The following is a 12,893-nucleotide window of genomic DNA, read 5'->3' as shown; positions in this document are numbered from 1 at the left end:
TGGTTGTGGGGCCTGAACCTTGGGCCTGGGAGATCCCTTAGCTCATCAGCTCAAGGTTAACGCCCTACCACTTGAGCTACAGCACCACTTCTGGCTTTTTCTGCTTATGTAGTGCTGAGGAATCGAACCCAGGGCCTCATGCATGCAAGGCAAGCACTCTACCACTGAGCCACCTTCCCCAGCCCTACCACCTTTATTTTAAAAGACACTTTTGCTTCTGTTAAGAACATCCAAACTACCAGTCTCACTACTTGGGGCCATAAAGTATAATGAAAGTTGACCAGCAACTATGTAGGTTGGGAGATTGAATCTCTGGTAACTGAGGCAATTAAAGACTAGGGAGAGTATATACAGTGGTGACACTAAACAAAGGTTTGATACTCAACCCAGGTAGGGTGGAATGGATGGTAAGAAATATTCATCTTGCTACATAGATAGTACCCAATTAAGAACTTAGGAATGTTTTTTTTTTCTTTTCTGGAATTTCCCATTTTCAGATTGCAGTTACTAGTTGCTAACTAAAACAAGGAAAGGAAAGCAAAGCACAGATAAGAGAGGAGAAATTACTATCCCCCCGTTTTTCTCCAGCTTCAGTTATTTTTTTATAAAAACTTGCTCTTCCCTATCCCACTTAAAAAAAGTTGATTCTATTGCCCCTTTTTGTGAGAGAGTCATTAAGGGTAATATGTACTTTTTATGTTAGGGAAATGTTTGTTACATTTTATAAAAATATGTAAATTGTTTTGATTTTGAGAATTTTTATCTGTTGGAGTATTGGAGAAAAGCATAATTTCTTATATGTTGATGTAAGGTCGGTACTTGGTTAATGGATTGTGCTATAAATACGTTGTAAAGTTTGTTAGGAATTTTTACTTTCTTTTTAATTCTTTTGCCAGTGGTGGCATTTAGACACCAGGCTTGTACTTGCTAGGCAGGAACTCTTCCACTAGAACCACATACTCATCTCTATTCCTTTTGGTATTTTTTTCAAGATAGGGGTACTTCTAGGACTTGAGCTCAGGTGCTATCCCTGAGCTGTTTTTGCTCAAGACTAGTTCTCTACCACTTGAGCCACAGCTCCAATTCCAGCCTTTTGATGGCTAATTGGAGATAAACAGTCTCACAGACTTTCTTGCCTGAGCTGGCTTTGAACCACAATCCTTAGATCTTAACTTCCTGCAAAGCTAGGATTATAGGCATGTGCCATAGGTCCTGGCTTTGTTTTAGGTAATTTTTAAATAAAGTCTAGTATTTTATGACCAAGCCAGCCAGGACCTCAATTTTCCTATTTATTTATACTTCCCTTATAGCTGTAGTAATAGGTGGGTGCGATAACATTCATCTTTTTCTGCTGAGATTTGGTCTTGAGAACTGTTTGTCTATGAATCCATGAATTTTGATCCTCCCCATCTCCATATCTCCAAGTAGCTAGGATTACAATTATTGAGCTACCATACCTGGCCTCACTCGTGTTTTTCATAAATAGCTTTATTTCATTGAGGGTTATCTGAAACAAATACAAAGAGCATCTTCAGTTCATGATCCCTAAATAGGAGTAAGCATAATACCTTGCTACATATACTTTTAGAAGTAGGATTGAATATGTAGTATGGATCTTGAATAAGAATATTGCTATTTTAGGTACACTAATTCTCATGTAAAACATTTCCTTGTTACAACTCCAGAAGCAAATATGTATCTGATTGCTTTCTCATCTTTTTCATCATTCTTATCTAGCATATACTTTTGGAATATATACAATTGCTTATATACAAAAATTAAGATGTACATACGTATGTGAATATGGAATAAATTTGGAATGATTATACGTAGATTAATAAAGTAATAAGTTCCATTAGCAATAAGCAGTTAAAATCCTGTTAAAAATTTGGCCAAAATGATCAGGGAGCAGGGAGGGTTATCATATAGGACATGACAGAAGTCTATGAATTTATACAACTATAAAAGAGTGGTATTTTCACATGCTGGAAACTACATAGCAAGACTCTTCAGGGAGAAAAATTAGATTTGATATTAGATTAGATATTTCCAGTATCCTAAAGTACTGAAGTGCTGTGTATGTGATGTGATGATATACAGTAGAAAAGGTTATAGAAGTTTGAGATTAACCAACAGAATTATAAATTAAGATGTTGGACCTAATTCTAGACTGAATTAGAGTTTTTAGAATTGAGAAATGCAATGATTACAACTATGCATGAAGAAAAAGTCCTGTAGAAAATTAGAACAATAATCTTAAGTCTGAATAGAACATTAACAGTGAAAATGGAACAAACAAACATGAATAGTAAGTGAGATCACAGGTATTGATGAAGAAGATTTTGTAACTTTGAATTAGGTAAAGAGAAAATAATTGTGTCAGAGGCCTTCAAGATTATCACAAGCTTTGTCAATTCACTGAGAAAGCTCACAGAAATCAATATGCAGTTGTACTCCTATTATAGCAAAAAGGTACAGAGCAAAATCATCAATATGAAGAGGTATGAGGAGGAACCTGGTGTTTTTACTTTTGGGAATCCTCTTTATTGAAGTCATGAGGAATACTTTAATTCCTCCTGCGTTGTATTGTGAAATGAAAAAAAAAAATCATTACTCAAGAAACATATTAAAGCCTTCAAGATCAATATTTTTGAGGGGAGTTGTCACATAGCCACCCTTTGCTTAGCATATATTAAAATTTTAGACTCTCATGGGGAAAAAAAAATCAAATTTGATCAGCAGGTTTTGTTTTTTGTTGTTGTTGTTGTTGTTTTCTTCCAGCTCAATGGCTGAAACACATACTTTAATTAGTTTAGGTACAGCCAGATGCCAAAACTGAAAGTAGGTCTTTCAGCTAGGCATCAGTGCTCGTGTCTATAATCCGAGTTATTTAGGAGGCTGAGACCTGAAGTTTGTGACTTGAGATCCTAACCTAGGCAGGAAAGTCTATGAGACTCATAAAAGCTGAAAGTGAAGCTGTGGCTCAGTGGTAGAGTGCCAGTCCATAACAAAAAAATTCTCAGGGATAGTCTGAGGCCCTGAGTTTAAGTCTCAGGACTGGTACCAGTAAAAAAGAAAGCTTTTTGAAGGATAGGCAATATCAGACCTGCTATGTTTGCCTCATTTCTTTGTAGATGATATCCCAGTTTTTGAGCCTAAATAGATGATTTACCTGTAGATGATACTGTTGGTGGAATTAAGTGATGTTGGAGAAGTTACTTGGGAAAAAATATGTACTTGGGAAAAGTAACGTTTATTTTTAGCATGCTGAATTTGACCTTTAGTATAAAAGGCTTACAGAACTTACTGAAAAATGTAATGGAAACAGCTACGACATGTCAAGGCAAGTGCTACAGGTGGGTGTTGTATTAATGTAAGCCCTTAGTACCTGAAAAAACAACTTAAAGGGGGAAAGATTTATTTTGACTCAAACAAGTTTCAGTACATAGTCACTTGCTTCCATTGATTGTACCAGAGTTGTGTTAAGACAGATTATTATGATAGGGACCAAGTTATAGAACGGAACAGCTCACTTCATGATGGATAGGAAGTAGAGATAGAAAGTATTAAGGATAAGGTATTTTTCAACAGCATGCCCTTAGAGACCTGCTTCCACCAACTGAAGATTTTAGCCCCTTTCCAAATAGCAACATTAGGTGGATACCAGGCTTTCAACACTCGAGTCCTTTGGGGCATTTTCTGACTCCCAAAGATTCATGCTTATTTCTTACAATGCAACATGCATGTAGTCCATCTAAATGCCTAAAAACAATTCCAAAATTGTACCAAGTGTGGCTCATATCTATAATCCTAGCTACTTGGGAGGTGGAGATCAAGAAGAGATAGTAGTTTAGAGCGAACTCATGCAAAACATTAGTGAGATCCCCCATCTCAAAAAAATGCGCCTTGGTCTAATGGTACAAGTCTGTTGTTCCAATTACATAAGAAGTCCTAAGAAGGATCATAGTTAATGCCAGCCTCAGGCCAAAAGAAAATAGTGAGACCTTATCTGAAAAACAACCTAAAATGTGGGGATGTTCCTGAAGTGGTAATACCTGTCTGGTGAGTGTGAGATACAGTACTAGCTAAACCCCAGTACCTCCAAAACAAAAAGCAGCTCCAACATCATTGCCAATTCCAAAAGTCAGGAGTGAGGCATAGAGAGGAAGGATAGGACCATGAAAGACAGAACCTCAGGGAAAAAAAACAACAACAAAAAACCTTAAATTCTGTAGCTCATATTTACCCTCTGGGGCATTTTGTGGGAGAACGTGAGATCCCCAGGGATTGGGCAGTTCTCGCCAGTTGTGATCTCTGGCTGCCTTTTCTTGCTTCCTGTGGCTTTCCACATTCTTAATATCTCAATTCCTGGAATTTCCATTGCAGCTTTTGTTTCAGTCTCACAACTTAATGCTTTGCCCTGTCACGTGCTGCCTGCAGGGAAGTGAACCCTGCCACATGGCCTGGCCTCCCAGGCTTTCCCTTGAAAGCTTCCTGGGTGGAAGTCTCCACAGCCCTGTTCTTGCATTCTGCATGACTAAAAACCAGCATCACATGGACAGCACCAAGGCCTGTTGCCAGCTTGAGCATTAGCCAGGTACCTTCAGACTATGGCTGCAGTGCCTTCTAAGTACCTGGAGGGCTGTGCATGTGCAAACACTTAGACAGCCTCTGTCAGTAGGGCTCCCAGAATTCTCTTCCTAAAGCAGAGTTTTTCAAATGAATTACTCCCTTATACACTTGAGCCAGCAGGTTGCCTGCATGGCATCTATCCTGCTATCCTAGTGCAAAGTTGATCTCTTTAGCTACCACCTTCCTTATTTCTGATTTTCATGTGCTTCTTTTCTAGCCAAACTCCCAAGTTTTCAAACTCTTATACTCTTGGGTTTTGTTGTTGTTGTTTTGTTTTTGTTTTTTGTTTTTGCTTCCAATTCTTACCATATACCTAGCTTGAAATCAGGGCCTTGCACTCTCACTTGGCTTTTTCACTCAAGACTGTGCTCTATCAGTTGAGCCACAGCTCTACTTGTACTTGTACTTCTACTGTTACTTCTACTTAATTGGAGACAAGGGGCTCATAAAGACTTTTCTGCCTGGGTTGATTTCGAACTATGATCATCAGATCTGTTTCCTGAGCAGCTAGGATTAGAGATGGGAGCCACGAGCACTCAGCTTATATTTTACCTGTTGATGATCTTTTTCATGTAATACTTGTTAATTGCAAAATATTCTTTGGAATTATCCAGCTTAATCTATTGAAGAATGTTCCAGCTGAAGGAGCAGAAAACAATTTTGACATAGAGAAGCCAGAGCTTCTATACCTTTCCTATTACTTGAGTTACTTAGAAGTTGAAGACATGTTATCAATTAATAACAAAATCAGTAATAACCACTATTTATATATGCTTTATGTATGCTCTAGTGGTTCCTTGTAAATTTTATTTTTTTCTGTTTCTTATGAAGAAATTGAGAAAAAGATGAAATAACTTGAGTTAAATGGAAGAGATATTATAGGAGCACAAATATATCATATTCCAGAATGTTTTTATAGTTTAGTATGTTTCCTTCAAACTAGTTTATAGTTTCTTTCGATTGACAGCATGAAAGGAGCAATTTCTTGGCAGATAGCTACTGAATTTCAGCTTTGGGCATATATGTTGCTCTTTACTTTTGTTAACTAATTTACAATATATACAGAGTGGTTTTGGAACTTGATGTTTTTTGTATTGTCTGTGTTCTTCTAGAAGTTATTTGTTTCTGTTCATATTAATTTCAAGTATGATTACTCAGTGATCTAATGAAAACTTTTTGTGATAGTACAAAGACTAGGTCTTCTAAAAAGGGAGGGCCTTGTGGTAAAAAAAAGAAAAAAAATTGGGGGAGTACTGCATATGATATACTTCCTTTGGAAAACCTCATACACATAAGCAACTTAAAGACTATAACAATAACAATTTAAAAAACCCTTCCTTCATATTAAAAAACCTTTTTTCCCAACATTTCCAAAACTATGGAATGTTCATTTTTGCAAGGAATTTCTCTTAACATATGAAGGCATTAGTGTTAATTGTTTATATTAATTAAAAAGCAAGTTTCTAAGCTTCTGCTTTGGCACATCTGTAGTAGCCTCTCATCAGCTGAGTTTATTACCAGAACAATGTAAAGTTTATATTTGAAAGCATTCCAGATGTATATTTCCTTAATAGTAAATATGCTAACCTTCAAATGGTGCCAGTATATATTTTGCTTCATTTTGTTTTTCTGCCACTGTTTGGTATTACATATGCTATGTTTTTTTAAAAGAAGCTTTGCTTAAGTCAGATATGCGCATGTTTTTTATTCTTATCATTTTAGAGATGGGAGAAGGGACTACTATAAATGCAAATACAGATGGCAACATTGGAGCTATAGAGGATGGTAGTGACAGTGAGAATATTCAAGCAAATGGAATACCAGGAACACCAATTTCTGTTGCATATACACCATCCTTACCTGATGACAGATTGTCTGTCTCTTCCAATGATACTCAGGTATAAATGGGGTGAAGGAGAGGAAAGCAAAATTTGTAGTCTACCAAAACCTTGGAGTAAATCTTCCCAGTTAAAGATATTTCAGTTTGAGGAAATAGAAAGTTTGGGTTATTTTTTTTTCCCTCATTGATATTAGAACAGTTTATTTCCTTCATATGCTGATGCATATATTTCTAACTAAGTTGTGTTATCTATGTCCATATCTTTCTACCTTCCTACCTTCCACTGAAATTCTATTTAAAAAAAGCATTCTTTTTACATACTCACAAAACAGTTGCAGTATGATTGGGTAAGAAATATTTTAGCAGTCTATGGAATCTTCATCTTCGCCACTGTTCATAGAGACAAAGAAATCAGTACCGTAGTAGTAACAAACTTCTCTGAAACTTGCTCTACTGTAAATCATTTCTTTATATTCAGGAGTAGTTGACCTTCTTAGCAGTTTTAACTTTTGACTTTTAAACATTGTTATCTATCTCTACAATTGCCTTATTTCAACTCAGAGTAAATAAAAAATAGAATAAAGCAAAAGTAAAAAACACAAAGAAACAGTAGATTTAAAGATAGACTTAATATATTTAAAGCCTTTGCATAGGTATTTTTCTCAGGGCACAATGTGCTAATTATTTGTCAGTAATTTGAATTAGATAAATTTAAGAGTGATGGCAAATAAAATATTTTAAAAGAATATTTTTACAGGTATTAATTTCTTGTTGAGTATGAGAACAGCATATCAAAGGTGGGATTACTTACCTGCTAGTGAATTGAATTGAATAAAATAGTTTGGAAGGCTGAAATATTTTATCTTGGCAAATGTCTTTGTTGTTTAGGAATCTGGAAATTCTTCAGGACCTTCACCTGGTGCTAAGTTTTCCCACATTTTACAAAAGGATGCCTTTCTAGTATTCAGGTCATTGTGTAAACTGTCAATGAAACCACTGTCAGATGGACCACCAGATCCAAAGTAAGTCATTAGCTTCTTTATTTGACAAATAGCAGTTTTAAAGCTTGAAATATACCATTATAATGGTGTTTATGAAGGTGTTTGGGTTTAGGTTTGTCTAGTGGAACCTTTAAGTTTTGGGGAGGAAGAATATTTTACTTAAATATATTGGATAAAATGATATTTATTGAAATGAACTCCCAAGAAATGGAAACAGAATTTTTTCCCCTTTGTTGCTGTTTATTTGACTTTGGGAGGGTGGGGAGGACATCACAAAGGAGAAGACAAAGGTTGAAAAAAATGCATTAGTGATACTCACTTGACACTATGTTGAAAATGAACTATGAATGCGGATGGGAGGGAAAAACTGGGAAAGAGCAAGGTAAGGGGTGACACTGTTTGAAGAAAATGTACTCATTACCTGACTTTTGTAACTAACCCTTCTGTACATCACCTTTACAATAACAATAAACATACATTGGAAAAAATTTAAAGTTTTAAAGCCACCTTACATTATTTCACAAAGGTAGGATTTCAATATAGAATAGTACTTAGTGCATACTAGGTGCTGTGTAAATATTTTATGACTAAATTCTTATTGCCATGTTGTAATTAGAAGTCAGTATAGCTTTTTCTCAGCTTCATGCTAGGCGTCTTAAAAGTTATAATGAAAGACAATGTCTGATAAGTCTTTGTATAACAAAGGGAGGAAATTCTCCGTGTGTGTGTGTGTGTGTGTGTGTGTGTGTGTGTGTGTGTGTGTGTGTGTGTGTGTGTGTGTGTGTGTGTGTGTGTGTGTGTGTGTGTGTGTGTGTGTGTGTGTGTGTGGCTTACACTGAGGGCTTAGGTGCTGTCACTGAGGTTTTTGCTGAGGTTTAGCACTTTACCACTTGAGCCACAGCTCCACTTCAGGCTTTTTTTGATAGTCAATTGGAAGTAAAAGTTTCACAGACTTTCCTACTCTGGCTGACTTTTCTTCAGATCTTAGCCTCCTGAGTAGCTAGGATTATAGGAATAAGCCTGCAGTACCTGGCAGGAGGAAATTCTTTTGAGAGAGGAGTGACTTGTGTAATTCCCATCAACTACATTATTCTAAATTCTAGGAAAGTACTATTTTTTAGAAGCCATAAATAGTCAGATTTTTCATATGGTTGAAGTTCAATTTCTGCTTGCAGTTGATATTAAGAGTTTTAAAAATGGCTTGCTATTATGTAGCAGAATATATTGCAACTTGACAGTTTAAGAAATTTCTGAAAAAAATCTTTTGGAAGAGCCAGGCTTGTAGTGCACATTTTAATTCCAACTACTGGGGAGACGAATACCTGTTTGAGGCCCACCAGATAGAAGTGCAAGATCCTACCTGCAAAGCAACTAAAAGCAAGTATTGCTCAAGTAGTGTTCAAGTAATAGAGCACTTGCAAGACTCTTGGAGGAGGAAAGAATAAAAGATTAAAGTGTGTGTGTAATTTATCTTTAACTATTTAAATTCTCTTTAAGTAGTTGTACAAAAGAGTTGCCATTCAACAAAGCAGTTTTTGAATACAATATATCTTGATCAATGTCACCCCTTTTAATATTCTCACCCACTCCTCCTAACCCACTACTTTCCTTGCTTTTCTTTTGTTATTGGTGGTGGTAGTGGTGGTCTTGGGGCTTGAATTCAAGGCCTGAGCTTCTTAGCTCAAGGCTAGCACTCTACCATTAGAGCCACAGCTCCACTTGTGGTTTTCTGGTGCTTAATTGGAGATAACAGTTTAATGAACTTGATTGCTTGGGCTGGCTTTAAACAGCAGTCCTTACATCTCAGCTTCCTATGTAAGCTACCTCTTTCCTTGCTTTTCTTAATTTTGTAGGATATACATTGAATTCTTGATTGCAGATTAAATGCTATTTATTAAGAGTATTGAGATAGGAACAAAATGTAAGCAGTTCTACTTTAATTACAAAAAATCAACTTCTCCTGATTTAATTGCTAAGTGCTAATTAAGGAGACTAAAGATAATCACAACAAAAATTCTGAGTTTTTGCAGACCACATCATAGTTTCTATAGGTTTACTTTGACACATTATTTTGGTTTAGGGAAAACTTTTTTTTTTAGGTACAGAAGTAGAAGATTCTAAAATTTTTTTCTGGATCAAATCCTGAGAGTCAGAAATGCATGTTATTTTCTGCATTTTGAAAATGCGGAAAATAGGGTAAAATAATTTTTTCATTCAAAACGTGACAATTTTAACTTTGCATGGTTCTGTACTGCCTGTGATCCCAGCACTGGAGGTAGAGGCAATAGGATTATGAATCCTGTGCCAGCCTGTTCTCCATAGTGAGACATTATTTAAAAAAAAAAAAGAAGATAATTTTGATCTCTAATTCTGATTTGACAAAGACCTATGTTAAGAAATAAAGAATGGGAATGTTGCTTAGTGGTGCAGTGCTTGTCTAGCATGCATGAAGCCCTGGGTTTGATTCCTCAAAAAGTTGGAAGTGGCGCTGTGACTCAAGTGAAACGGGGGGCGGGGGGAGGAAAGAAGGGAAGGAAGAGAGGCAGGGAGGGAAGGAGGGAGGAAAAGAAGGAAAAGAAAGAAAAGAACAAACTTAGGAATTTTGTATTACTAAAACTCATGTCTGCCATTATTTAAAAATTGTGATTGGCCAGGTGCTGGTGGCTCAGGCCTGTAACCCTAGCTATTCAGGAGGCTGAGATCTGAGGATCAAGTTCAAAGCCAGCTCAGGCAGGAAAGTCTGTGAGACTCTTATCTCCAGAATACCGGAAGTGGAGTTGTGGCTCAAGAGGTAGAGCATTAGCCGTGATCTGAAGAGTTGAGGGACAGTGCCCAGGCCCAGAGTTTAATACCCATAACCGACAAAAAAAGAAAAAAGAAAAAATTGCGATTGAAATTGAAAGAAATTAAGGGCTCTGTCTTAGAACCTATACCAAAGATAAAGTATAATGTTTTTTATCTTGAATTTTTGTCAAAAGTTCAGTGAACTTTCGTAGTTAGATAATATTCTTTTTTGTCTTTTCTGGCTTTTGCTAAGATGATGACCTAGAAAGTGTGATCCTTTCTTCACTTGTTAATTCTTTGTACATAATAGTTATTTAAATGCTTGAACACAAAAATAGCCTTTGGAGCACTTTTGAGTACAATGTAAATCCCAGGGATATAAAGGTATCAAGCACAGTGCCTAATTTCTAAGGTAACTGAGTAAAATAGATGATTATGTGAAGCACATCTGGTGGAAGCAGCATTTGTGTGAGCCTTGGAACACTAGAAAATAAAGACTGGAACTTAAATATCTGCATTTTCTGATAGCTACTTAAATTCTTACGTGTTGCTATTTTACCTACAATTTTTTGTACTGATATATTTGTTGCACATAATTCTAGACTCAGAATAATAGCTATCTTGGAAATACAACTGTGTAATAAGAAGCCGTGATATCGTTGGCTCTATTTTATATTTTTGGCAGTACTCTACTGGGTTTGAATTCAGGTCTTTGTACTTTCCAGGCAGACACTCTATACTTCTAGCTCGTTTTACGCTGGTTATTTTTGAGCTAGGGTCTCACTTTTGGCCTTATAGTCTAGACCACATTCCCCCATATATGCTTTCACCATAGCTGGGATGACATGTACATACCATAATGCCCAGCCTTTTCTGTTGAGATGAGATCACATAAACTTTTTGCCTAGTTGGCCTTGAACCTTCATGTTCCTACTCAAACAAGGTGGTATTTTTCTTGTGATACAGTTTATATAAAGTTAAGTATTCCTGTTAAATACATTTAAACAAAATTTTATGATGGAAATCTTAATATTTAATATTCTAGGTAAATATGACTACATACAGCATTTGGAATAAGATTTTTGAAATTGCTAGAGCATTAAAGTGTGGTTTGTTTTTGAAATGTTCCTTGGGACCAAAGGAGTGTTTGGACATAAGAGAACTATTTTGATAGGAAAGTTTGTGTTTGTGAAATTTAAAATATATTGATCAAGAAAAAAATTCAAATTATAAGCCAGTATTTTTCAGCTTTTCATTACAAAGATGTTTAGAATAAGTGGCTCCAGCTATTAAGATATTTGGAGGGGGTGGGGGGGAGGGTTGGGAGGTGAGGATCAGCTATAGGGCTTGAACTCAGGGCCTGGGAGCCATTCTTTAGCTTTTTTGCTCAAAGCTAATGTTCTACCACTGTGAGCCACAGCTTCACTTTGTTTCCAAGTAGATAAGTGGAAATAAGACTTTCCTGCCTGGGCTGGTTTTGAATCACAATGCTCCAGGTCTCAGCCTCCGGTGTATGTAAGATTACATGTATAAACCACCAGTGCCCACCCAAGAGACAGTTTTTAAATGTTCTAAAAGCCTATATGTTTATTTCAAAAGAGCAAACACCTTCAAGTGGTTATTTAAAAAGTAAGCTTGGACTAATAATATTAATGCAACCAAAACTTTTTATTGATGATGAGGAATTTTGAGTAGTGTAACTAGTAAAAATATATTGGAATTCATATATGCTAAACATGATACTTGGTCTGAGAAAGGTTACAGTGATTTCTAAGGAGAAATATAGAGGTGAAAAAACAAAAACAAGGCATAAATATACAAGTTACTCTAGTGAAACAGAAGGCTGATGTTAAGTATTTGTGAGAGATGTTTTTTCTCATTTATAAAGTCTGAAATTATGTGGTACAAGGAAGTATATCCATGGTTAGTAGCTTGTTCTTCTTCATATTGTAGAGTTTTCTCTCCCTCTATATTATAGAAGTTTGTGAAATTATGTAGTACCAGGAAGTACCTTTGATCAGTCTGTTATTATCATAATGGTAAACTTGTCCATATATTCAGTTTCTTTTTCTATATTTCAGGTCTCATGAGTTACGCTCCAAGATTCTTTCATTGCAATTACTTCTGTCCATTCTGCAGAATGCAGGACCTGTTTTTAGAACAAATGAAATGTTTATTAATGCTATTAAACAGTATCTTTGTGTTGCACTCTCAAAAAATGGAGTCTCATCTGTTCCAGAAGTTTTTGAGCTTTCTCTTTCCATATTTCTTACTTTGTTGTCAAACTTCAAGACACATCTGAAGATGCAGATTGAGGTCTGTTCCATATTTAGACATTAAAGTTTATTTTTATTGGTTATTTCATTTGTTTCATCACAGATTAATAATATGCTAGAAACTGTCCATAATTCATAATAATATTTGTGTGCTGTCATGTATTTGTATACATACATATATGCTTACATTTATTATTTCTGAAGTTTTCTTCTAAGATTTTTAGAAACAGAGTAACATTTTTTTGTGGTTTTAAAATGTATTGGAAGATTTATAAAGCTAAACTGAAGAATCTTCCAACCATGTTGGAACATATGTGGGCATATCAGTTCCTAAGACTTTTTTTTTCTTCAAATAACTCT

The 12,893-nt window shown here is 35.8% G+C and overlaps 1 protein-coding gene across 2 annotated transcripts in view; it reads left to right on the top strand.

Moving 5' to 3' along the window:
• Arfgef1 (ADP ribosylation factor guanine nucleotide exchange factor 1) overlaps window positions 1–12,893 on the top strand; it is a 114,453-nt gene that overhangs the window by 38,306 nt on the left and 63,254 nt on the right. For both annotated transcript variants that reach the window (XM_042666362.1, XM_042666358.1), the window contains exons 8-10: window positions 6,355–6,530; window positions 7,361–7,494; window positions 12,339–12,573. In XM_042666362.1, coding sequence (XP_042522296.1) covers window positions 6,355–6,530; window positions 7,361–7,494; window positions 12,339–12,573 — 545 coding nt within the window. The remainder of the gene's footprint in view (window positions 1–6,354; window positions 6,531–7,360; window positions 7,495–12,338; window positions 12,574–12,893) is intronic.

The sequence above is a fragment of the Dipodomys spectabilis genome, unplaced genomic scaffold, assembly GCF_019054845.1.
Source record: "Dipodomys spectabilis isolate Male_0828 unplaced genomic scaffold, ASM1905484v1 ptg000015l, whole genome shotgun sequence".
In the NCBI taxonomy this organism is placed as follows: Eukaryota; Metazoa; Chordata; class Mammalia; order Rodentia; family Heteromyidae; genus Dipodomys; species Dipodomys spectabilis.
Note: the sequence above shows the minus strand (reverse complement) of the source record. Positions and strands in the feature narration are given on the sequence as shown.